At 35.7% G+C, this 24,584-nt stretch overlaps 1 protein-coding gene across 6 annotated transcripts in view; it reads right to left on the bottom strand.

Annotated features, from left to right (window-relative positions):
• LOC136037132 (serine/threonine-protein kinase 26-like) overlaps positions 1-24,584 on the bottom strand; it is a 170,276-nt gene that overhangs the window by 44,095 nt on the left and 101,597 nt on the right. For all 6 annotated transcript variants that reach the window (XM_065719626.1, XM_065719625.1, XM_065719624.1 and 3 more), the window contains one exon: positions 22,976-23,133. In XM_065719626.1, the coding sequence (XP_065575698.1) occupies positions 22,976-23,133 (158 nt within the window). The remainder of the gene's footprint in view (positions 1-22,975; positions 23,134-24,584) is intronic.

Here is a 24,584-nt window from a genome sequence, read left to right as displayed (position 1 = left end):
TCTCGTACTGAATTCTCAATAAAGGAAAGATGAACAGTTGCTCAGACTCACAAACATGGTCCACAACTCTCATTCGCGTGAAATCTAATTCTTGTTATTTGTACCAGTATTCTCACTTTACGGTATATATTTGTGCATATACTACTTTGAATCATTATTGTCAGAGACTAAACCCCAATTTTCCAGTTCGAACCACTCCCGAAATTACTTTTTTTGGGTGGAAGAGGGGAGGGGTGGAATACACATAGGTTTGCTTACTTCTATCGGCCAATTCTTAATGGTTTACAATATTGCCTTGCTTTCAGAATTCAGACGGAATGAAAGCGTGGCTTTTCATATTTTCCAGTCGATTTTTCAAACCATTTTCAACTCAGTTTATCTTCTGGAAATATCTACTTTTAAGTCGGCTGATAAATTACAGTTCATGCTAGGTAGATTGCAAATTCAAATGAAAAAGGTTCATAACCAAACTTAGACTTTCTTTTTACTTTTATTTATATAATAGACAAAAATATAAACTATTATATATATATAAATGACTATTACATATATAAACTATTACTAGATATAAAACACGTCTTATTTTATGTAATTGCCAAGCGCCTCTAACTATAAAGAAAACACGTTGATAGGAATCCCGATTTATTTATATGCATATTAATATATCATCCCTGCCGCAGCAAGGTTGGTCGATAAGCTTGCTGCTTGTCCATGTAGTAATTAAATAAAAAAAACAAGTTTTTTTAAATGAAAGTAAGGAGCAACATTAAAACTTAAAACGAACAGAAATTACTCCGTATATGAAAGGGGCACTTATGGATGGTAGAATTGATAAAAAGCACATATATATGAGTGATACCTTTAACATAAGCCGTCCCAGGATATGCTTTGAAAAATCACAAAAATAGTGGATTATCTGAGAAGTAATCACAAGAAGGGACAAAACCGGGATGAAAAAAAGAAGCAGGAATCGTACCCAAGATAATCTAATTTGAAGGTCAGTGCTGTACTAACAGAGCCACGCCTGTCTAGGTTAATAAATTGGTGTTTTTAGGACTTTAGCTGCGTAGCTTATTAAGGGGACTGGAGGAGGAAAATACGGAGGGTTTTCTTGCAAACCTCCAGCTAATAATTTTGGACCACAGTTATGACAATAATACCGTTTTGTACTTCCAAGATTTTCCACTAAAGAAGTGGCATCAAAAGTGTTCTTTTTAGTGCTATATCTAACTTAAGGATGAGAGAATTGATAAAAAAGCACATAGACACATGTGATATTTTTCAAATGGGCCATTCAACGTCACTGATGACAATTTTTTTTTCAAAACGCGTTTATTTGCTTTAAGTTACTATGGGCTGTGGTTCGCTCTTTACTAGGTTGCAGCTATTGCTGCAACCATGATCAATAAGTCCGGCTCATTCAGATGGTAAAACAAAAGACACGATCTCGCGGGTTATGAATTCGAGCTCCATGTTAAGCTTTTTTCTATCGGTAAACGATGATACATTGAGAAATGCGTTACAATGTTAAAAAAAACCTGGTTTTGGGGAGGGATCGAGACAGTCAGTTTTCCTCTGATTCTCACAAAAGAGTATACAATACAGGTTTTTTTTTAGCCTTTCGTGCAACAGGTTTCCTTGATAGTTCTGTATAAATTTCTTCCACAATGTTTTCAATTTTGTCTAATTGCTTCTAATTACAATAGAAACTTCAATATTTGCTCTGATTGGATTTTAATTTTTGACAGTTAGCATGAGTGTTATGATTCCTCTCATAACAATCATTGTCTGCTCCTTGAATATACCAGACAATGCGAGAAACAAAGTGGACGTTCGAGGCTTGCTGCCATTTAAAAAAAAAGTTCAGCTGTTCACCTGAATTTAAGGATTGGCGCATTTAATTGATATTGTAAAAACCAGTCTTGAGACTTTTTGGAATATCGTGATTCGAATGGACGAATTAAGTAAATTTTTGATAAGTTTATACCTTGGATTTATACCAGGAGCCAACACTGCAGGATTGGCAAGCATGATTGATCACAGGCTTCTGGGCTCAGACACGGTCGCCAAAAATAAACTGCTAGATCTAGTCATAAATCCCTCCATAGAATCAAATTTATCTATGTTCATTTGCAGTAAGTTAATCATAAGTAAGTTATGATTAAATATAATATGTTAGAAGCAAATTTGGGCTATATATTTGCACATTAGGGGGATGGGGGTAAAGTATAGTGGGTCTACATGCAAAATGTATTAGGTAACAATTATTCTACATATTATGAAGAAAGAATTGTTTTCTAACTTCACACTGTCCAAATACTTTACCCCCTCCCTAACGTTAAAATATATAGCCCACATTATATATAATTTCCATCAATTCCGTCAGTTCATCTTGTCATCTATTTTGTGATGTCTCACGCTAAGCTGAAAGAAACCAACGAAGAAACCGTTTCTGCAGTGCGTAAATGGATGAAGAACTTAACATAGGCGCTATAACAGAAAAGTACCGTAATTTGCACATGGTATAAATTGAAACAGAAGTAATAGTAAATTTTCAAGATTTTTATCTAATTTGGTGATTGCTTATGATTTTCTAAATAATGAAGTAAGGTTAAAGGGTGTGGAAAGAGATAATAGGATAAAAATAGTTTTAACAGAGTTACTGTTGCTTGCGGCACAGCGACATATGAGACAAAAAAGCTTTGCAAGAAAGAGGCGGGGGGTTCTTTTTCTGATGTGGGGGTGAAAACATTTCGCAATTACTAGTTTCACAATAAAATAAGGTGGTAACTTTACAGTTGTCATAAAACTGAAATTTGGAAGGAGGCACTTGGAATATTTTCCAAGAGGGATTGAGATCAAAAATCACGAGAAAAGGTTTCAAGACCAAACTTTTGGGTCTTAAAACCGATTGGCTGGGCGCTTAGTCGGGACATCTGGCAGCACTAAATTCCCTAAATGCCACAAGAATGTATTCTGACAAAAATACGAACTTCAAAACATCAGAGCGTCTTTCCCAAAGGACACATGGCAAAACGCTTTTAAATAAATGTAAGTAAATGTTGCTTACACACTTAATATGGCAGTATATTGAAGGAGTAAGAGCTTAGCTTATTCGCAATATTGTCTTCAATCATGAATGTTTTTTTTTTTGTAATTTCATTTAAATGATTCTATTTTTCAACACACAAAGATAGAAAAACAGAAAGAATTTTTATTAATTTGATTTGTTTCCGGTTAAATGGTTGAGTAAAAAAACATTCAAATCGACCAATTTTCTGGAAGATACATGAAAATGGTTTCAAATTGATTTCTAGCTATTTGCTGCGTAATCTACTTGACTGACAACTATTTTTAGCCATTTTCAGGTCCATTATTTGGCTCTCCTGATATAGGGCTTCCCCGGTACTCCTTGGGCGTCAGATTTTGGGAAATATCATTTTAGTGTTTAATTTTGAAAAAAAAAACATTCTTTTATATCTTCATTCAAGAAAAAAGAAAAAATCCCAGCGAACCTTCCTACAATTTCGCTAATTGGTTCCCCTGTCATTATTAACCTTTAAGGTGGCACCATTATTAATTTGGGAAGACTAAATTTGCCCAATGGTAAATGATGCCAAGTCACCCCCTCCGATTTGAGACCCCACAGGGACAGGAAAAAAGGATATATTAAGGCTCAAATATTTTACGAGAGGGGGGTTTGTTGAAAGCAAAATTAAGGTAAACACCTATTAGCCCCCATCCCTTTATGGAGGAACATCGTAATTAAAACAAAGTACAGTCATAAATCAAAACAATTCAAAAGGAATTGGAAGAAGTCATTGGAATGACTTTTTGGAAGAAGTCCATTGGAATTGGAAGGAATTGGACAGAGCAAGCTCATTTACCTTTCAAACAAATATAAGGTTTTGTTCTGTCATAACAGAAAAAATGATTTTTCTTCTTTTTCTTTATTTACAGTTTATTTGAAACCCTTTTTTCCAACTTGCTGATGAGACCAGGTGATTTCTAACGATTTTGTGGTCATTATCGAATTTTGATAAAATTACACATATCACATTGTTTCATTTAGGTGAGTACTTTACTATAAAAAAAACATTCCTTTCGAAGACATAAGCTTTACGCAAAAAAAAGAAAACAAAAACAAACATATAATGAACTAGCAAACTAATTAGGCTCCCCTATATGGTCTCCGTGCACTGTTTAGATTTGTAGAGGCATGTCTCCTCTGTGTGGGTAAGGGAGACCGGGTCTGACCGAAAACCTAAAATTCATCAGCACTTATAGTACCGAATAGGAGTCAGCACCTCTTTTAGTAAAGACTACCTAATATCTTTTCATGAAGTATATTAAATTTGAAAGTGTTTTCTTTCAAATGAGAGTCCTCTTTCACGGAGCAACATAATACCTTAAAAAGAACAGATATTATTCCGTAAATGATGGGTGCTGCCCCTTCCTTATATCTCGCTCTTAACGCTAAAGTCTTAAAGTTCTTTAAAGATATCATTCGCTCGATTTCAACGGTCCTTGTATTTGAGGAGCCTTTCTTAAATGATTGTGGCAAAAAGTCAAACTTTGGCATTTAGAACAATTAGAACTTTAGAGCAATTCCTTTTCCTTTTAAGTTTTAAAACTACTCCTTGCTTTCAGTTGATAAAACTTGATTTTTAAATTTTATTTCTGACGGTTATTCAAATCATGCGACAAAATTCGCCACCCCGTGTAAAATTTCACCTGAAAAATTCCACCCAATAAGAGTAGTTATATCATAATTCGTCCGACAAGGGCATTCTTTCGAATCCCTAACGGACACTTTTTTTTAAAAAACTTCTTCTAGACGCAGGTATCTGTCACTTCATTCTTTGTTATATAATAAAGAGTGTTTAAAAAACCTACGAGGGTCAGGGAAAAAACCTTCCGGCCCGCTAGTAGGGAGCCTCCAAGTCACCGGACCGTAGCGAGCAATTCCACTAGGCTCCTTTAGCATCTAATTCCAAAGGGGGCCTCTAGCAACCCATTCCAATGGGGCCCTAGCATCCAATTTAACTGGGGGGGGGGTTCCTAGGATGCAATTTCAACGGGGCACACCCTAGAATCCAATTTCATCGACTCCCCAGCCTAACCACCGGGCCCCTAGCATCCAATTCAATAGCAAGTAATCCCAGCAGGGTCCCTTAGAAATGAAAACCAACAGGGGCCCTAGTATCTAATTCCATCGGGGCCCCTAGTGAGCAATCCACTGAGCGGGCGCTCATTACGTAAAGGAGATTGTTTATGACATGTTTCTTCAGGGCCCGTAAGAAATCCCACTTGTAAATGAGGAGGACACACATGTGGGATGTTACATAATACTTTAAGCGATTTAATTCATCGACTGGGTTAGTGCCAAAAAAAAAAAAAAAAAAAAAACACACACACACACAACTAGAACTTGATTTGACAATTGGACCAAGTTTGTTCCCAATAATATTTCTAAGTCTACAAGACCTTCAACAGCCAGTAATAAGCGCATTTGTGGTTCTCTGCAAATTTGATCTCCTAGTCACAGATACCTTTCTACGAAAATCGAAAAGTTTCTACGATTTTTTCCGCATTTCCCAGTATTTGTTGTATAATTCACTTCTCTAATTTTTTCTTTAATTTGAACCCACAAAATGTTACTCCCATCCACAATAGAGTTCCTACAAATGCGCCTAGCTTTATAGATCTGCTTCTTCAAAAAAAAAAGTTTTCCAGGACCATCCATCAGATTAGTAAAAGATGGAACTAACTCAAGTAAAAATAGCATGATACTGTTATTCTTGAAAGCCAAAAAATAGCTAGTAGTTTGTATTTTCTATTTCTACAAAGTAGTTTCTTTCTTTGGTATCTTTTTATTTATTTTTTTGTAGTCTATATAATTGATATTGATGTTCATTTATTTCATTTCATATTACTAGAAACATTTAAAAGCGATAATAGTTTTTTATAAATTATCTGCGCCAAAAGAACAGAGTAAGAACCATTACTAAATACCGGTCGTAATATTTTGCTATACTGAAAGAGAGAACATCGATAAATCCAACTATCACCAAAGACTATTCTCAACTGTAATTTTTCAGAACTTCTTTTTTTAATATAATTTAAAAGAAATACTAGATCTACGTTGCATGGGCAACGTGAGGTGTAGAAACAACCTTTGTTCGGTTTCGCCGAGTAAAGTGTTGCGAGAACAACACTTTGGTTTTGTTTCCTCTCTTCAATAAAACGCTGAAGTTGTTAATCTGTAAGGATTTTAAAATAAATACTAGGTACACCAAGTCGCAAAAGTTGCAAACACCTCATTTCCGAATATGATTATGAGCTAACAGCCGATTGTTGCTCAAAACTCACCTATATGTCTGCAATTGGTATCGGCCTATTTTTGGTTTCAGTGTGAACCTTACAACTGAAGTTGTCAACCCCTTTAAGCTTTCACACAGGTATATCTCATGAAGGAACTTTCCTACCAAAATATGGATGACATACTTTGATCAGCTCATCAAGAGCTATCGACCGTCGTCGAAAAAAATCTATCTGTCTTAGTTCAAAAGTTGACTTTTTGCCGTAGGCCAAGTTTCTAACGTCATCACTTAGAAAGGAGCGAAGGATAAACTCTAATTTCTTTAGAAATAAGAGAACTTTTAAAGTTTAAGAGGCATATCTGACACCATTTCTGTATCGGCCTATTTTTGGTTTCAATGTGTACCTTACTACTGAAGTTGTCAACCCCTTTAAAATTTCAAACTGGTAAATCTTCATAAAAGAATTTTTCTACCAAAAAATGGATGACATATTCTTTGATGAGCTCATCAAGAGCTACCGACTGGCGTCAAAAAATCTGTCTGTCTTAGTTCAAAAGTTGACTTTTTTTGCCGTAGGCCAAGTTTGTGACGTCATCACTTAGAAAGAAGCAAAGGATAAACTCTAATTTCTTTAACAATGAGAGAACTTCTAAAGTTTCAGACACCATTTCTCTACCGCAATCCCAAGTGCGAAAAACCGAATGAAAAACTCAGTTGAAATTACGAACAGAAATGGGTTTCTGCACCACTTTTTCGTTTCTGTAAATTTTTCTATTTATCACTTAAAGAAGATATATTGGCTGTGGGGCCGGGTAACTGCCGCATATATTTAAAACTTATAGATTTTAGTCCATCTTCAATTTGAAACTGGTGTCTGCCTGCTTGCCTGCTGGAACGGAGCTTTCCACTCGAAAGCAGAAACATGGTTTGATGAAACGAAAGCTTCACTGCATAACTTCAGATAGTTCTCTCTGACATAGGCAAATAAAGCTCCAAGTCACTTCACACACTATAGGCTCTGGCTCAAGGACAAGCCAAACCATCCTTTTTGGCCCCAGGCAAGAGTTCTACGAAGCTTTCCAAATGGAAAGTCATATTCATCAATCCGGCCTAAGGTCCACACTTTCCGCAAAAACCGAGAGGTTATTCCCTTACCCCTTTCTAGGAATAAGCTGAAATCGGGGTGCTAGAAAAAAAAAAAAAAAGAATAAAAAAACCACGACAAAAGCAAAGTGTTGCTCTCGCAACACAACATTAATAATTTTCATTGAAGACCGTAATACCAGGATTCTTCCAGACTAAGAACAAGCACTTGATTTGTATTGACTTATGATAAACCTTATTTTCGGCCATTTCTGTCATTTATCGCATCGCTTGTGGCAAGACTTTAATTGATGGTTTCATGCTTACTTTTCGAGAGACAGGAGCAGAGGAAAGTCCAGGAAGATTGCAAAAAAGGCTATCCCAGCACGGGCGCGTGTCTCGTTCCAACTTTTACGCCGCCACAAAATAAAGATTTTAAAAATAATATGTTAAAATACATGACAATCTTGATATTTAGATCTACAAATGTCCTATTTTTGTGCTTCAGAGACCTGTCCTCGAAATAAACAAAATATGACCTCTAAGTGCGAAGACTATTCGCATACGTATTTTGATCTTGGGAGCCTTCTGTCCCTTCCAGTCTACTACCTTCTAGATTACATAATAAAGTATCAGCAAGCAAATACTTTTGGCTCAATCCCCACTTATTATTATGTATACGCCTTTGCGATGTAGCTATGGGAATCATCAGATTAGCTTCCTAATCCCATGTTTGTTACCATAACAACAGATTAATGTCGATCATATTGAGTTGTGAATCCTACATAAACCGATTACATGGGTAAACAAATACTAGACCTTCAGGGTGGACCATTGAGTTTTCCGATATGAGGGGAGGGGTTTATTTTTTTTCACTGCTTTCACGCCCAAATATTAGAAATTTATGGTTCAAAGAAGGCTAGATTTTTCAATAAGAGGCTTATTGAACACAACAGTATTTAATTAATCTTTACACACATGACTAAGAAGCCATGCCAGACCCCTGTAGATTCAGAACAAACTGATATGCAGTCAGACTCAATGACTGTGAAAACCTTAAAAAAAAGTATGGAAAAGTGGTAATAAGCTTTCTCATTCAGTTTCGTCAAACATGACAATATATCCAAGAGGAATAAAAGGGCAAATCCCTGATTTAAATTTTCTTTGAATGGTATATGATTGACCTTCAGACCCATTGACAATGATGCTTCACTAACACCCAAAATCAGCTAATTTCGGATCAGTAGAACCCAACCCCATTCGCAACAAAGTTGTAACTAACATTGAGAATTGGATTCAGCCAAAACCTGAGTTTAAGTGATGAGCTTAGTTGAAATCAGCCCATCAGAAAAAGCTCTTAAAAATTCTGAGCAAGAATAATTATTGCTGCTCAGGGTTTATAATCTCCGAAATCAGTGTAGAAAATTATGACAATATCTGATCAAAAGTTTAACTAAACACAGAAAAGTGGTAAATATCCCAGTCAAAGCAATTGTGTTGACAGTAAAGGGCAGTGTACCTCCCACGTTTTCTTTTCTATGTCTGTCTTCTACATCAAACAGTCATAGGAACTTAGAAGAGGGACTGTTTGGTCGCAAATTAGAAGCCCTAGCGCCACTTTGAAGGACAAAAAATAAACAGTATGCCCCTCGACTCCACTTAAACGTCGCAAGTACCCTCAAAGCCACCCATGTCATCAAATCAAAACTTCAAGGTTATCGTTTCAATCAAAAACATCAAAAGGCCTAATAAGGGACCAAATTATGCAAATGACCCAGGTAAAACAAATGCTTCATACATTTCAACAGAAAAATGGTCGTGCTACATGTTAATGAAACTAGTCATAAGGTTGAAACTTTCAGGGTTAGGTCCTCGGGTACGTACCTCTAAACATATCCCTCCGGGTATCATTTAGGAAAAGCCTTTACAATGTTTTTGATCACTAAAAATAACTAAGACATAGGTACTGAAGTCCGAAATCAAAATATATAAAGTACACATCTCACGACAGCTGTTCAGTTGATAGAACAGCTGGTCATAGAAACTCGAGAGCGGGCTCATTCGATCGCAAATTAATAATTTTATTCCCCTTTTTAAGGGCCAAAACGAGTTAGAAGGTACCCTTAAATACCACCTTTTGAATCACTGCAGCCAATTTAACAGCATATTTTTCCTTGCCGACTTCCAATCAGTGCCAAAATCATCTTCCTAAAGTCGTACTAACACTTACCGAAAACTTAAAAATATGCCATGGCTTGATATCATTCTGGTTGAAAATTATAAGCCTAAAGAGCCAAAACCTAGTGCAAGGAGAATTGGTTATCAAAGCTGATTTTGAATCTAATCAATGAAAAAAAGTTTTCTGATTAATTTAGAGAGAAGATGGCATCTAAGATGAACACAAATTACTGCTTAGTAGTTCATGCAACATATATTTGCAACATTTTTTACGAATAAACTGACTCATAAAAACCACTTCGCTGAAAATCGAACTTACTTGAGGTTTTGAGAACATTAAAACTGTAAACTAAAATTTACTGGTTTTTTGGTCTTTGAAAGACTGTTGAAAGCCTTAAAAATTCTTCTTTTTATTTTCTGCGGCGTATGTACTTTCTGCTCCTAATGGCGTTTTGTTGCATTGATTTTGTGTTTTCAGTAAAATGCTAGTTTTTCACAGTAAAAAAGAAAAAGAAAAAAAAGGGAAATATGAAAAAACTCTCCTTTGAGAAAGAGTAAGCCCTCCCAAATAAATCCCTGCTTGATTACTTAACCAAAGTTTTTAAAAGTTTTCAGTGCATTTTGGAAGTGATTTGTTTGTCTGTTGGACCGAGGCTGTCAAAAAGAGTCTGATTTTTATATAAGAACATATAAGAACATATATATTATTTTCAAGAAAATGGAGAGGAAGGTCGCTATCAATCTGCTTCAATTCCTCTTCATTCTAATACTAGCCTTGACCAGCCGGTCATGCCTGCCTATAGGAACGGATCCATAGCAATAGGATTAACACGAAACAAAGCCAAGTTAAAGGACTGGTCAATATTATGTAATTAACTCCAATTTTAATAATATATACTTCTTCTGACGGATTTCACAGGAAAAATCCGAAAATAGGGGTAAGTAAAACAGTTAAATTAAAGGTAAAATGGTAAATATCTCAAGACAACGGGGGAGCAATCCCCCCCACCCGCATGCATATAAACCTAGCATATATGAGCCCAACTGTATAAAGTTCAAGTAATTAAATTACGAGAAGGTCCTATAATAGAGAAAGGAAATCAATTTGAAATAGCTTCGAAACAATTATCTCCATGGAAATGCAGCACGCAAATGGCCCTGGACTTAACATCCAGCGGAAATTTAGCTCACAGAGTTTGACGTCATTCCTCCCATTGCTTGGCGACAAAGGACAGTCAGCCGCTTTTATGTAAAAAGAGGAAATTCAACCAATCATCAACCAACTCGAGAACGAGAAATAAAAAAACAAAATCGAATAAGTTTATCGAACTTAGTTGCTACATAAGGTGTTAAGTTAACTGCTGAATAGCTTACATAGCAGTGAAGGTAGTTTTAGCCTTTGTCAATTCCTCCACTTGGTAGAATTTTTTTTCAATTCTTGGTAGAATTGACCACTTGGTCAATTTCTCCTTGTAAAGTAGGCTAAAACATCACGCAAGAGTAAAAACGAACCAACATATCTCTTTATCTTGAACCAAGGAGGGACACAGGAACATTTTTTGGGCAAGGGTCAAATTCGACAGGAAAAGAAAACAAACCAGCAATAGGAAGTTCCAGGAAATAGTGGAAGGAATTTTAAAAACCATTAGGGTTTAAGGTGGAGTGTTGGTCTCCAAAGCTCCATAAATAAAAACCCTAGAATAAGATAATCACTTACACCACATCGCCGCGCCAAAGCATCAAAGAAAAGTACCAAGTAAAAATGTACAAAACTTGGTAAAAGATGCATACTGAATTTGAACCAGAGAGTTAAGATATCTTTGACTCATCAGAGATACTATGTTTACAAAAGAACGTGGGCTATTCACCATTCATTAACTGACCATCAAGCTTATTTGCATCGGAAAAACTGTAGTTTTAAGTCATGAATAAGAAATGTCTCTCTTTGGAAACAACATTGTTAATAGGCTCAGTTTGTTTCCTTTTGAGAGATTAGATAAGGTGTAAGACCTAGGTTGAAATAGGCAGAAATCAATAAAAATTGATAATACAGTCAAGAGAGAAGAAAGAGTAATTAAGTAAAATTTCCATAAGAAATTACTTGCCTAAGCTCACATCTAGATATTAATTATGTATGTTCAATTTGGAAGTCTTTCAAATTTGTCAAGGTGCTATAATAGATTAGTGCTCAAATTTCCAAATCCTTGATTTAAAAACTAATTTTTCTTCCAATATCTTGTATGGATTTTCTTAAAAATCATCTTTTCTTTTCTTCCTTACATGATTTTTGGTCAAGCTCTAGCAAAGAGGGGTAATAGTTTTTGACAGTCCTAGGTTCCCTGTAAAACAAAACTTAAATGATTCACATATGCTTTACGCCGCTGGATCGATTCTCTTCATAAAAATTTGTTTCTTGGCAAAAAGGATAATTCATATTTTTGAAAATACATAACTAACAATAGTTGAAAACAGACTATCGTTTCTAATCAAATGAAGTCAATCTTGTAGTTCTTTAATATCAATGGATTATTTTGCAAATCAGGCTTTCAAAAGACAGGCTGTCCAAGTAGTTGTTCTAATGGTCAAAAGTATCTTTTTCTTCTTTTACAGTGCATATACAAATTAAACATAAATTTATTCCTAAAAATTGACACTAAAGAAATAGTGCGGCTCAAAATGATCGAAAGAATTATGTATCAAACAGTTCGTGGTAACGAACTGTAGTAAGGAGCGGCCCGGCTCAATAGTAACCAAAACTCTAAAAAATAGAATTTTGATGCCAATACATACATCAAAAGAATCGCATTTTAATGCTGATTTTAAATATATAAGTTTCATCAAGTTTAGTCTTACCCATCAAAAGTTACGAGCCTGAGAAAATTTGCGTTATTTTAGAAAATAGGGGGAAACGCCCCCTAGAAGTCATAGAATCTTTACGAAAATCACACCATCAGATTCACCGTATCAGAGAACCCTACTGTAGAAGTTTCAAGCTCCTATCTACAAAAATGTGGAATTTTGTATTTTTTGCCAGAAGGCAGATCACGGATGCGTGTTTATTTGTTTTTTTTTCTTTTTCCCAGGGGTGATCGTATCGAACCAGTTGTTCTAGAATGTTGCAAGAGGGCTCATTTTAACGGAAATGAAAAGTTCTAGTGCCCTTTTTAAGTGACCAAAAAAATTGGAGGGCACCTAGGCCCCCTCCCAAGCTAAATATTTTACCAAAGTCAACAAATCAAAATTCTGAGATAGCCATTTTATTCAGCGTAGTCGAAAAACCTTATAACTATGTCTTTGGGGACGACTTACTCCCCCACAGTCCCCGTGGGAGGGCAACAAGTTACAAACTTTGACCAGTGCTTACATATAGTAATGGTTATTGGGAAGTGTACAGGCGTTTTCAGGAGGATTTTTCTGGTTGGGGGAGGGGTTGAGAAGAGTGGGATATGCTGGGGGAACTTTCCATCGATAGTTTGTCATGGCGGAAGAAAATCTCCATGAAGGGAGCGCAGGATTTACTAGCATTATTTAAAAAAAATGAAAAAATAAATATGAAAAAGTTCTTTCAGCTGGAAGTAAGGAGCAGCATTAAAACTTAAAACAAACAGAAATTATTACCCATTTGAGGGGCTCACCTCCTCCTAATACCTCGCTCTTTACGCTAAAGTATTTTTAGTAATTTCAACTATTTATTCTACAGCTTTTGTGATTCTGGGGTCATTCTTAATGAATTGGGACAAAATTTAAGCTTTAATGTAAAGAGCGAGGATCTGACAAGGGGGGAACCCCCTCATATATGTAATAAAAATATGAGAATACAAAAGTTCTTTACTTAAGCTAATTTATAAGTTACGTAAATCTTTTACTAATAAAAATATTCGTAAAAAATAAAAAATTCTAGTTGCTTTTTTAACTAACCAAAAAACCGGAGGGCAACTAGGCTTCCTCCCCGGCTCTTTTTTTCTCAAAATCATTCGATCAAAATTATGAGAAAGCCATTTAGCAAAAAAAAAAAAAAAATACAAATTTTGTTTTAATTATTCCTCTGCGGAGAGCCAAAATCAAAACATGCATTGATTCAAAAACGTCCAAAAATTAAATAAAAAAAACAAGTTTTTTAACTGAAAGTAAGGAGCGACATTAAAACTTAAAACGACCAGAAATTACTTCGTATATGAAAGAGGCTGCTTCCTCATCAACGCCCCGCTCTTTACGCTAAAGTTTTTTACTGTTTTAAAAAGAAGAATTGAGAGAAAGAGTCAAACTTTAGCGTAAAGAGCGAGGCGTTGATGAGGAAGCAGCCTCTTTCATATACGAAGTAATTTCTGGTCGTTTTAAGTTTTAATGTCGCTCCTTACTTTCAGTTAAATAACTTGTTTTTTTTATTTAATCAACCATTTAGAAGCCTACTACACGAAAAACTTAGGAAAAGGACAAATAAGGAAACCTCGAAAATTTCAAGGAGGGGAGGAATACAGATAAAACAAAATTACAGAGCATGAGCATATAGTGCCTCACGTTAGGCAAGAGTGGTCTATTTGATTGACACATCCAATTTGATTGGGGGTAGCGTACTTCCATACAATTTTTTTTTTCAGTGTGGCTACTAAACATTTTTCAGAGAGATGGAACTTAAAATAATTCTTCGCCAAAGGTTTAGTAACGAAGCACCAAACCCTACTTTTTATTAAATAAAAAAAAAAGGTTTTTGTAACTGAAAGTAAGGAGCGACATTAAAACTTAAAACGAACAGAAAATACTCCGTGTATGAAAAAGGCTGTTCCCTTCTCAAGGCCCTGCTCTTTACGCTAAAGTTTGACACTTTCTCTCAATTCTACTTAATTAAACAGTAAAAAACTTTAGCGTAAAGAGCAGGGCGTTCAGAAGGGAACAGCCCCTTTCATACACGGAGTAATTTCTGTTCGTTTTAAGTTTTAATGTCGCTCCTTACTTTGAGTTAAATTTCTGAACGTTTTTGAATTAATGCATGTTTGATTTTGGCTCTCCGCACATAAATTATTCAAATGAAATCTGCATATTAACTTTTTTTTTGGCTAAATGGCTTTCTTTTAGTTTTGCTCCTACGATTTTGAGAAATAAGGGGTGGGGAAGAAGGCCTAGTTGCCCTCCAATTTTTCGGTTACTTAAAAAGGCAACTAGAATTTTTAATTTTCAACGGACGTTTTTATTAGTAAAAAATATACGTAACTTACAAATTAACTTACGTAACGAACTTCTATATTCGTTAATACCTTGTTGTTTACACTAAAGCTTAAGGTTTATCCCAATTATTTAAGAATGGCCCCTGAATCAGAAAGGTCGTAGAATAAATAGTTTAAATAACTAAAGATACTTTAGCATAAATAGCGAGGTATTTAGGAGGTGAAGAACCCCTCATATGCGTAATAATCTCTTTTCGTTTTAAATTTTAATGCTAATCCTTACTTTCAATTGAAAAAAAACATTTCATGTTTATTTTTTTCATTTTTTTATAGTAATGCTAGAAAATCCTGCGCCCTTTTCATTGAACTTCTCTTCCCCCATGACATATTCCTCCAAGGAAAGATCCTCCAACATAGCCCCCTCCCATCAACCCCCCCCCAAAAAAACAAAAATTCCCCTGAAAACGTCTGTACACTTCCCAATAATCATTAATGTATGTAAGCAATGGTCAAAGTTTGTAACTTGAAGCCCCTCCCCCGAGGACTTTGGGGGAGTAAGCCATCTCTAGACATAGTTATTATGGTTTTTGACTATGATGAACAAAATGACTATCTCAAAATTTTAATCCGTTGACATTGGGTAAAAAATGAGCGCGGGAGGGGCCTAGGTGCTTTCCAATTTTTTGGTCACTTAAAAAGGGCACTAGAACTTTTCATTTCCGTTAGAATGAGCCCTCTTGCGACATTCTAGGATCACTTAGTCGATACGATGACCCCTGAAAAAAAAACAAAAAAAAAACAAATAAACACGCACCCATGATCTGTCTTCTGGCAAAAAATACAAAATTCCACATTTTTGTAGATAGGAGCTTGAAATTTGCGCAAAAGGGTTCTCTGATACGCTGAATGCGATGGTGTGATTTCATTAAGATTCTATGACTTTTAGGGGGTGTTTCCCCCTATTCTCCAAAATAAGGCAAATTTTCTCAGGCTCGTAACTTTTGATGACAAAGACTAAATTTGATGAAACTTACATATTTAAAATCAGCATGAAAATCCGATTCTTTTGATGTATCTTTTAGTATCAAAATTCCGTTTTTTAGAGTTTCGTTTACTATTGATCCGGGTCGCTCCTTTCTACAGTTCGTTACTACGAACTGTTTGATTAGATCAATCCCATTCAGTATATAGTATGGGGCCTCGTCCCTATGAGACCCTTAGTTCTCCTGAACACCAGAACACTTTTTAATCGGATTATTAAATTTTTGTTGTTTATGTTCTCCATTCCCCCCTTTTTTTATTAGTGCCCCTCTTAAAAAATTCCTGGGAACGTTGCTGTATGTGGATGAAGAAACATCAGCTTTGGTGGTTTGGCTTAGCCCTAAAATGTACAAAACCCGTATCTCTGGAATACTCCCAATACATTGCCCGTAAAGAGCAAGGAGGGGGAACAAAATCCCAGATTATACTAGAACAGAGCATAACGAAGGTGTAGACCTTTTGGGATTTTTTTTTTTTGATCTGGAAGAGGGAGAAACTTTATACAGGGAAGACTGCTACAAGAACGTTAGCTACTGTGTCAGCCTCTGTCGGCTTAACACTGTAAAGAGTTTATAATAAGGGTGTTATATTTCCGTATAGCATCCCTATGTGAATTTTTTCACACTAAATCTAAATATAACGAAAAGAGAAATCACCAATGCAACAGCACAAACACATAAAAAAAGGAAGACAGAAGAAGAAAAGGAAGACAGAAGAAGAAAAGGAAGACTGTTTTCCTAAATTAGAGATTAATATAGACCAGCACTTGAATGAGGCCTTAACCCTACTCATTCATACAATCACATAGGTCAAACAGCATAGCCATACACAATCAACCATAAAGAATAATCCATGGACAGGCAGTCATGTCGTCAATAAGTATAAGTCGTCATTTACCAAACAATAAAAACAGTAAAACCAGTTCTAAGTGGAATTCTGGTACCCATAGGCCCCAAGGTTGAGGAGCCTATCCCAAGGGAATCAAATACAGTATTTTTTTGGAAAAATGGGTTGAGTGCTATTAAAATTTTGCAAAATAGAAAAACTGATAAGATTACATTTCAAATTTCAATCTGAGAAGTGGCCAAAATTTTGGCTTTATTTGAGTCTTTAGCAGACAATTTTTTAAGCTTTCAGTTTTAGATTAGAAGACATCCATTCGGGGTCTCCTGCCAAATTACACTAATTTTTAAGAAGCTGGTCTCCATCCCCACATCTTCTAGCCCCCCCTTACTTGCAGGTTTGATTATATTTAAAATTCCTTGGAAAATCAGAGTCGGGCTGTGTTTATTTTTAACAAAATAGTGGATTTTACTCAAAAATAAAAATCAGTTCAGGTCTGAATGACTAAATTTCATGAGTAAGCTATTGTGCTCTTTTTTTTGTAAGGATATCTTCATACACATTAAACTAAAAAAGGACATTGCAGATATAATTTCCCACACTTCCTTATTCTAAGGCTTCCTTCATTACACAAAGTTAAGGATACTAAGAAAAAATGTAAACACGAGGATAAGATACGGTATTCCCTATGTGCTAGTTGAGTTTTCAAAATCTTCCTCTTCTAAAGATCAAATCCTTGGAAAGGACACAGAATAGACGAATGCCACTTTTTTTTAATACAGGTCATTTCCAGACAACGTCTCAACCATAGATTCGTTAGAGAAATAGATACCAGATAAAGTAGAAACGATACCGCCATACCCGACCAGGTAAATAGCCACCACAAATCTAACAAGAATAGAGGCAATATCAGTTAAGTTATTCAGACCTAACGCCTACTTTTGCTACCACTGTAACTGCTCTTCTGCAACACCCTGGAGAGAAACCTTTGCTGTTGATATGTAAGAAAATGCGCGAAAAGCTCGGGAAAAAAGCTGTCTGCAATTTAATACAACTAATGCGTCTATGGTCCCAACTTATAGATTGTACATTTAATACTTGAGTTTAAATTTACGGTCATTCTCTTCAATACGTGTGTAGGTTGCTTATTTCGAATTCTTCTGACAGAACGCTTGAGCACCAAAATTTAAGCACCGACCATATACATTTTTTCAGTAATTACCGTCTTCACAGGAAATTCAAATTTATATTGAATAACAATGAAGGCAAAATGAAAGACTTGTCTTAAATTAAAAAAAAAAAAAGAAAAAAAAGAAAAGGAGACATCTCTTAATTGTACGAACTAAATACTATGAACTGAAAAATTGTAAATATCCCATTCATTGGTCATAACCGCTTTCTCCTATTGGATATAAGACTCATTGAAAATACACAGACACGGAGCTATTTCTTCCCAAGCTTTAAACAGGTCATTTCAGGAAACAGTTCTGAGTTTATCGATAACTGATTTCGCAATATTTCCCTTACTAATTGCGAAAAATGGTTGTGCAAACTCCAGTCACGTACGCGTCATTTGTATTAGGGGAGGGGGGAGGTAGAGGAGGCTAAGAAGGGCAGACATTTTAAAGGGACAATCCTTGGAGAAATAAAACCAAAAAGAGTTTTTTTCCACTGAAAGTAAGGGGCAACATTAAACTTTTTATTGTTCCCATTAAATGACCCTTGTGTTTCATGAGTCGTTCCTAAGGAATTGGGACAAAATCTAAAATTAGCGTAAAAAGCGAGGTGTTGAGGAGGAGACCACCTCCTTCATATACGTAAAAATTTCTGTTCGTTTTAGTTTTAATGTTGCTCCTTACTTTCGGTAGAAAAGACTTCCGGTGTTTTTTATTTATTTAATTTCTGATCACGTTTTAAATAATCCAAGGAAATCTATCCCCACCTCCAAGAAGAAATTCCCTTCCCACAGATATAACCTCTAGACACTTCAATCTCGGTGAAAATTAACCCAGGACAATTATTTTAATAACATTAAATTTAACGCGTTAAAGTGAGACGGAAAAGAGAAAGAAGAAGAAAAAAATGAATAAGAATTCTGGCAAATTCCCCCAGTGTATAATTTCCTCTGACGAATTCACCCCCCCCCCACCCAGTAGAAAATTCGTCTTCCCTTTCTAAAATGTATGCATGCTTCCCAATAACAAATACTATGCGTAAACAATGCGCATTTGTTATAACTTAAAGACCTTTCCTCTGAGGCTGTGGGTGGTCATGTTATATCCAAAGCATATCAATGCCATCTAAACTGAATCAGTATCTACAGTTGTGAAACGTTATCTCGCGTTTGATAGTCCCTATCACAATTAATTTTTTTTTTGCGTTCAGTAAGGAATTAAATTATTGCGTCCCCCTGCCCTGCGAAAGAGGCCAGTTTACTTGTGTGTTTACATGTTTCGAGATGAGTTCACGGGAAGGAAGATCAATCAGAAAATCATCCAAATTTCAAAAAAATGAAACATATCCACTTTTTACTAAATATCCGCCAAGGCTTTTCTGCCCACTTTCAAGAAAGTCTCAACCGCATCAGATGCAGACACTGCCAGTCTAGGATCTTCAGTCGACAGTCTGAAGCTTATATCTCGATGAAAAAAAAAAGAACTAAGTGAAACAATGTAAACATGAGGACGTGACACGACGTCTCCATTCTACTCATTAATCTTGAAAACTTTTCATTTTCTTTGGGAGATAAGACTCTTTGAAACAGACAGAATGGAGCTATATGGTTCCAAGCTTCCATACAAGTCATTTCCCGAACCAAATCTCTTTTTGTTGACCGTATATTTAATAAAGCTTTCTTCTAAGATACCGGCGAATACAACAGTCTCTTGCTATTATAAAAAAAAAAAAAAAAAAAAAAAAAAAAAAAAAAAAAAAAAAAAAAAAAAAAAAAAAAAAAGATGGGGGTATTTATAAATATAGTGAATGAATAAAACAGCTTGAGATAATCCCAACACTTTAACAAGCTATTCACAATTAAATTCAAATGTGAATAAATGAAAATAACAAGCAACGAAATCTGAAAAAAAGGAGCTAATAATGAGACAGTAAAGGAAGCGGACGGACAAAAAAAGCACGTGAAGCACACTTTTGCTCAAAAAAGAACGGCAGAGACGGCTGATACATACTAAAAAAGGCTCTTTAGCAAGAAAAAAGTTTATATACGGGCTATTTGTCGCCTCCCTTGACTTCCTGCACTTGGCAGCTCAACCTTTAGCCCTCGTACGTAGCGGACTTGGGCCTTTGGCTCACACAAATATTTATTCTGCATGTTACTCCTTTTTTTTTATAAATAACTTCAGCTTATTTTCAATGTATATACACAGAAAGAAACACGCACTCATTGGGAAGATTATATATCACCAACTTAGATGCTATATGTGCTATTTTGCAACATAAACAACAGTTGGGAACCAGTTTTCAAAAGAAAAAAAACTAGTTTTGTTCATTAGAACTTAATGCTTAAGAATAGCAGACAACGTTCAGGATACTGAAAAGAAGAAAGTGGAAAGATAAGGCCCCCCCCACTGAATAAATATTGTTTTACAAAGTGCTTCCAAGAAATCAAACCTTCTTTGGGGATTAATAAGCTATGTTACGAACTGAGCTGACCTTTTACAGGTAGTTATAGCAACTGTGAAAATTCAAACCAAAGCAATTACACCCAAATAGAATACGCCTATGCAGCAATTGTGAAGCTCTAGTCTAAAGATATGACAAATGCCAAAGGAACCCAATTAATAAAAGAAAGCATTAGGTTGGAAAAATGTCGGTAAGATTTTCAAAGAAAATAAATTAGGTTTTTACAAAAGCAATTACACCCAAGCAGTATATGGCTATGTAGCAATTGTAAAGCACTATAGACTAAGGATAGAACAAATGCTAAATGAATCCAACTACAAAGAAAAAGAATCAGGTTTAAAACATGTCAAACAGAATATAAAAGAAAATAATTTGTCCAGGGAGTAATTAATTACAGCGCCTATCTCCCGAATAAAATATAAGCAACAAAGGCCAAATAAAACTAAAAAATTTGAACAAAATGGGAAATTCCCCAGTCAGAGCGCCAGAGGCAGATGCCCCCCCCCAAAAAAACGGTTCTGAACACATCGTGAATCGTGCCTTCCCTAGTCTAAAAAAAACTATCTAAAAAACTAGCAAAGAATGACCCCCATTTCACAGTCACCGAAGAAAAAACCACAGACTGACAATGTGACAACAAGCTCGAATACCGACAGATCAGTGCATGGTTTAGGGACCGTTGCAGCTTCAGAAAATATGTAAGCCATTGTAAAAGAAAACGACAATCAACAATAGAGCATTGAGGAACCTATCGACCAAGCGGGAAAATAGTGCGTGCCGAAAAAAAATTCGTTTCTCCGATGAGAGCTCCGTCGGTTTTGAAATGCAAGAAATGCATAAGAAAGGTCCAATTTGAAGGGAAACGCTCCCCTACACATTACTGATTTGCTTCTTCTCACTAATTGACCACTATTTCAAGTGGTATTGCTAATTTTTTGACCTAGTGTATAACCTTTATCTGCTATTTTAACGCCACGTTGCGGTGTCGACTGCACTGGATTTGACTTTACAAAATAATTAAAAATCCTAAGAATTACGTGAGGTATTGTGCAAATTGCTCCCTTTGCTCCTAGTAAAACCTATGTTTCAATTTAAATATAACCTGTTTTGCCCAATAACAACTGGAATGAATAGAATCATCTAATGAGAAGTTTCTCGTATAGCCTAAACTAGTCTACATTGTCTCACCAGGGGGCTCTAAAGGGCATTTTTTAAAGCTGTGACTGCAAAATACATTAACAGGGATTCCAGTGGAATAGGAACCTTAATTGAAAGTAGTTTAGTGAGTGAAAACTGTGGGCAGTAATTACACTGCTCAGTCAATGCTAATTCATAGAACTAGGTCTAAGATACAACCAACTTCAATCCTACATTTAAAGAAGATATTGCATAAGCGCGGCGCATGCGAGATTCAGCAGCTGCCTTGAACAGCAGAAAGCAATCGTTTAACGTACATTATGGCTTAATAAGAAAAATTTTCATCAGAGTTACGACAGCAAAAATAGTAAATTGAATTGATTTGGCGTTTAATAATGACCAGTACCTGCAGTTATATTTTTATATTTAAAACGAAGATGTTCATGCAAACGACCATGAGCAGCTCATTGGACCGGTAAGAAATTAAGGTATAAAGCCAACATCTATGAATTGGTTTATGCCTTGTTCAACTAATAAAAAGCAATTATTGTTAAAATAATGACCGCGCCTCTATCCGAATCTTGTAGAGTTGTAATTTTTAACCGCAGATTTTTTGCCAGTCTTGCACGATAGGAAAAATTCGTCGTTTCCAATGTTAGGCTAAAATGCTAGGTACCTGAAGCAAATGTAACCCTTGATGATAACCCAGACTGATTTCTTGTGGCTCCAAATTTCAATTGGCCTTTTTAAAATTTCAGCAAGACAAAGTGCACTGAGTTAAAAAATAAATTCCATAATGGAAGTGTTCCTAGATATTGCTATGGTTGTTAAGGATAAGTTACTCAAAAAGAGTTCTATTGTACGGGTACTTAGAAATTCAATTCTGATGAAATTCAACATTGAAAGAGCACGCCAATACTAGGTATTATTAGTTTCCCCGGGTTGTCCTTCGCTGAGTGACGCATAGACAAATTCGCCAAAATGCGCCTTTACTGAAAGGCACTTCCATACCATTAGGGCTGGCGGAAGGCAGATAATGGGAATTTGTATTATCCATCAGTGAGATTCGAACAAAAGGATTCCTGCAAACTGTGCTGGCTACTCTGGCCACTGAGCAACAGCGACCCAAAGACAAACTCTTCAGAGCCAATTTTGCTTATTTATGCAATTTTGGAGACTTCAATAATACACTTAGATAAATATTACTCACAGAAATTATCCGGAAGAAACAGAAAGTTCTTCACGAATATACACTGAAACCCAGAATTGAACATCCGGGTGGCTTAACTGAGTCCTGCAAAAAAAAATACACAAATAGGCTTGCGACCTCCGCATAAAATAGCGCGAATTATTTAAAAAAAAATATTATCCCAGACGAATGGGCAGGACTAGGTTTCAGCTTTTTTTTGCATGTAGTTTCGTCTTTGCCGCTAAAAGCTCCTGTGCGCAAAATATATTTTCAATTATTATTCGTAGAAGGTCTTTAATGACCAATTATATATGATAAGGCCGTGGGACTATGTCAACTCAAATGTTGGTAACTTAAACTAAGAGAGAATCAATAAATACCTTAGCGTCGTAGGCCGATTGTTTGATTACTTCTGGTGCCATCCAAAAAGGCGTCCCTACGAATGTGTTCCTCTTTGAAGTAGTGTTTGTCAGTTGACCAGCAACTCCGAAATCCGCTAATTTGACGTCACCCATTTCAGATAATAACACATTAGCGGCTAAAATTGAAAAAGAAATCATTGAGCTTAAAGTTTTAGTAGAAGTCAGGTACTAATCTAAAAAGGGATACCAAAGAAATGCTACTAGACGAACTGACCAAAGTTCTAAGTAATTGGGTCTTTAAAACAGACATCAGTAACAACCTTAAAGACAAATACATTCCTAACTTTTATTTTAATGCACAAGTCATTTACTATTACTGCTACTGACAGCACATCACTGCACCAAGCCATATGAGGTCAGTACAGCTGTACACATTCCTCCTTTGCCTTGTTTATTACGAGTCTCGCTCTTTACTCCTTCCCACGAAGTTTTCACTTCCTTTAAATCTAATCTAGTGGCGTCTGCTCAGTTTGAGGACGATTGTCAAAAAGCAAGATTTTCGGCAACTACTATCCGTAGAGCTTAGTCTTAACCCTTCTTTCATTAGAACATACAATATTGACCTGAACCAAATTTTTGTTCAACTTATTGTTTGATATATTCTTACAACTTATTGCACCTAAAACTATTCATGGATAGTTCCCGTAGAAAATCTCAAACATATCTTCCTCAACTTTACTAAGTGCCCCGTTTCAGAGCCATACTTGGCTCCTGTCAGTACAGAAGCTTTTAGTATCCCAACCTTAGCTCTAAAATTTACCACACCATTCTGCCAAACCATTTCCAACTGCGAAAGAAAACCCTACGCCTTGGTTATTCTTCTTTTTAAATCTTCACTTCATCCGTAATTTTAACAACGCTACCTAGTTAAGCAAAATAAACTACTTGGTAAATCTTCCCGTTAACTAAAGCCCTTTCCTGGCTTTTCTCCATAAAACTTATTTATTTCCACCTCAAGTGAAGTGATCTTTGTAAATTTATTTCCAACCCTATTACTGGATTATGTACTCTCAAGATATTCAAAAATTCATTGAATCCGTTCATAATTTTATTTAGGGCACTAAAATCATATGTGTTATGAAGTCTAGAATAGTTTTGCCTTCCCAACTGATACCAGGGAAAATTTATCCGAGATTATCTGGCATTGATAATAAGTACATCTCAATCTTTGTGATTGACTAAAATAAGTTACAAAAACTGTCCAAAAACCAACGAAAAGGAGAAAGAATAGAAAAAAGCAGGTTCATCTGGTATACGATTTTCAAACCAAAACTTTGTTTTCTCACTTTTAGTTTAATCTATAGGTAATCATGTTTTGTTGGAAGGCATAGATTTTTCCTCAAATTTAAATTCGGACTGAGAGAAAAAAAAATTGATAAGACACGACATGTTAACAAGATTGATTCCAAGCTTACAACGTTGGTATTCACACCAAATTTTTTTTTTTTTTTACATTTGACGTAACATTAGTTAGCTTATCAGCAAGACAACACCAGCTCATAAACGGCTTCTACAAAAAAGAATTGGTTGTAGAAATAAAAGATCCTTAATAAGCAAATATCAAATT

This window comes from Artemia franciscana, chromosome 16, assembly GCF_032884065.1.
Source record: "Artemia franciscana chromosome 16, ASM3288406v1, whole genome shotgun sequence".
In the NCBI taxonomy this organism is placed as follows: Eukaryota; Metazoa; Arthropoda; class Branchiopoda; order Anostraca; family Artemiidae; genus Artemia; species Artemia franciscana.
This window is presented reverse-complemented; position numbering and strand designations above follow the sequence as displayed.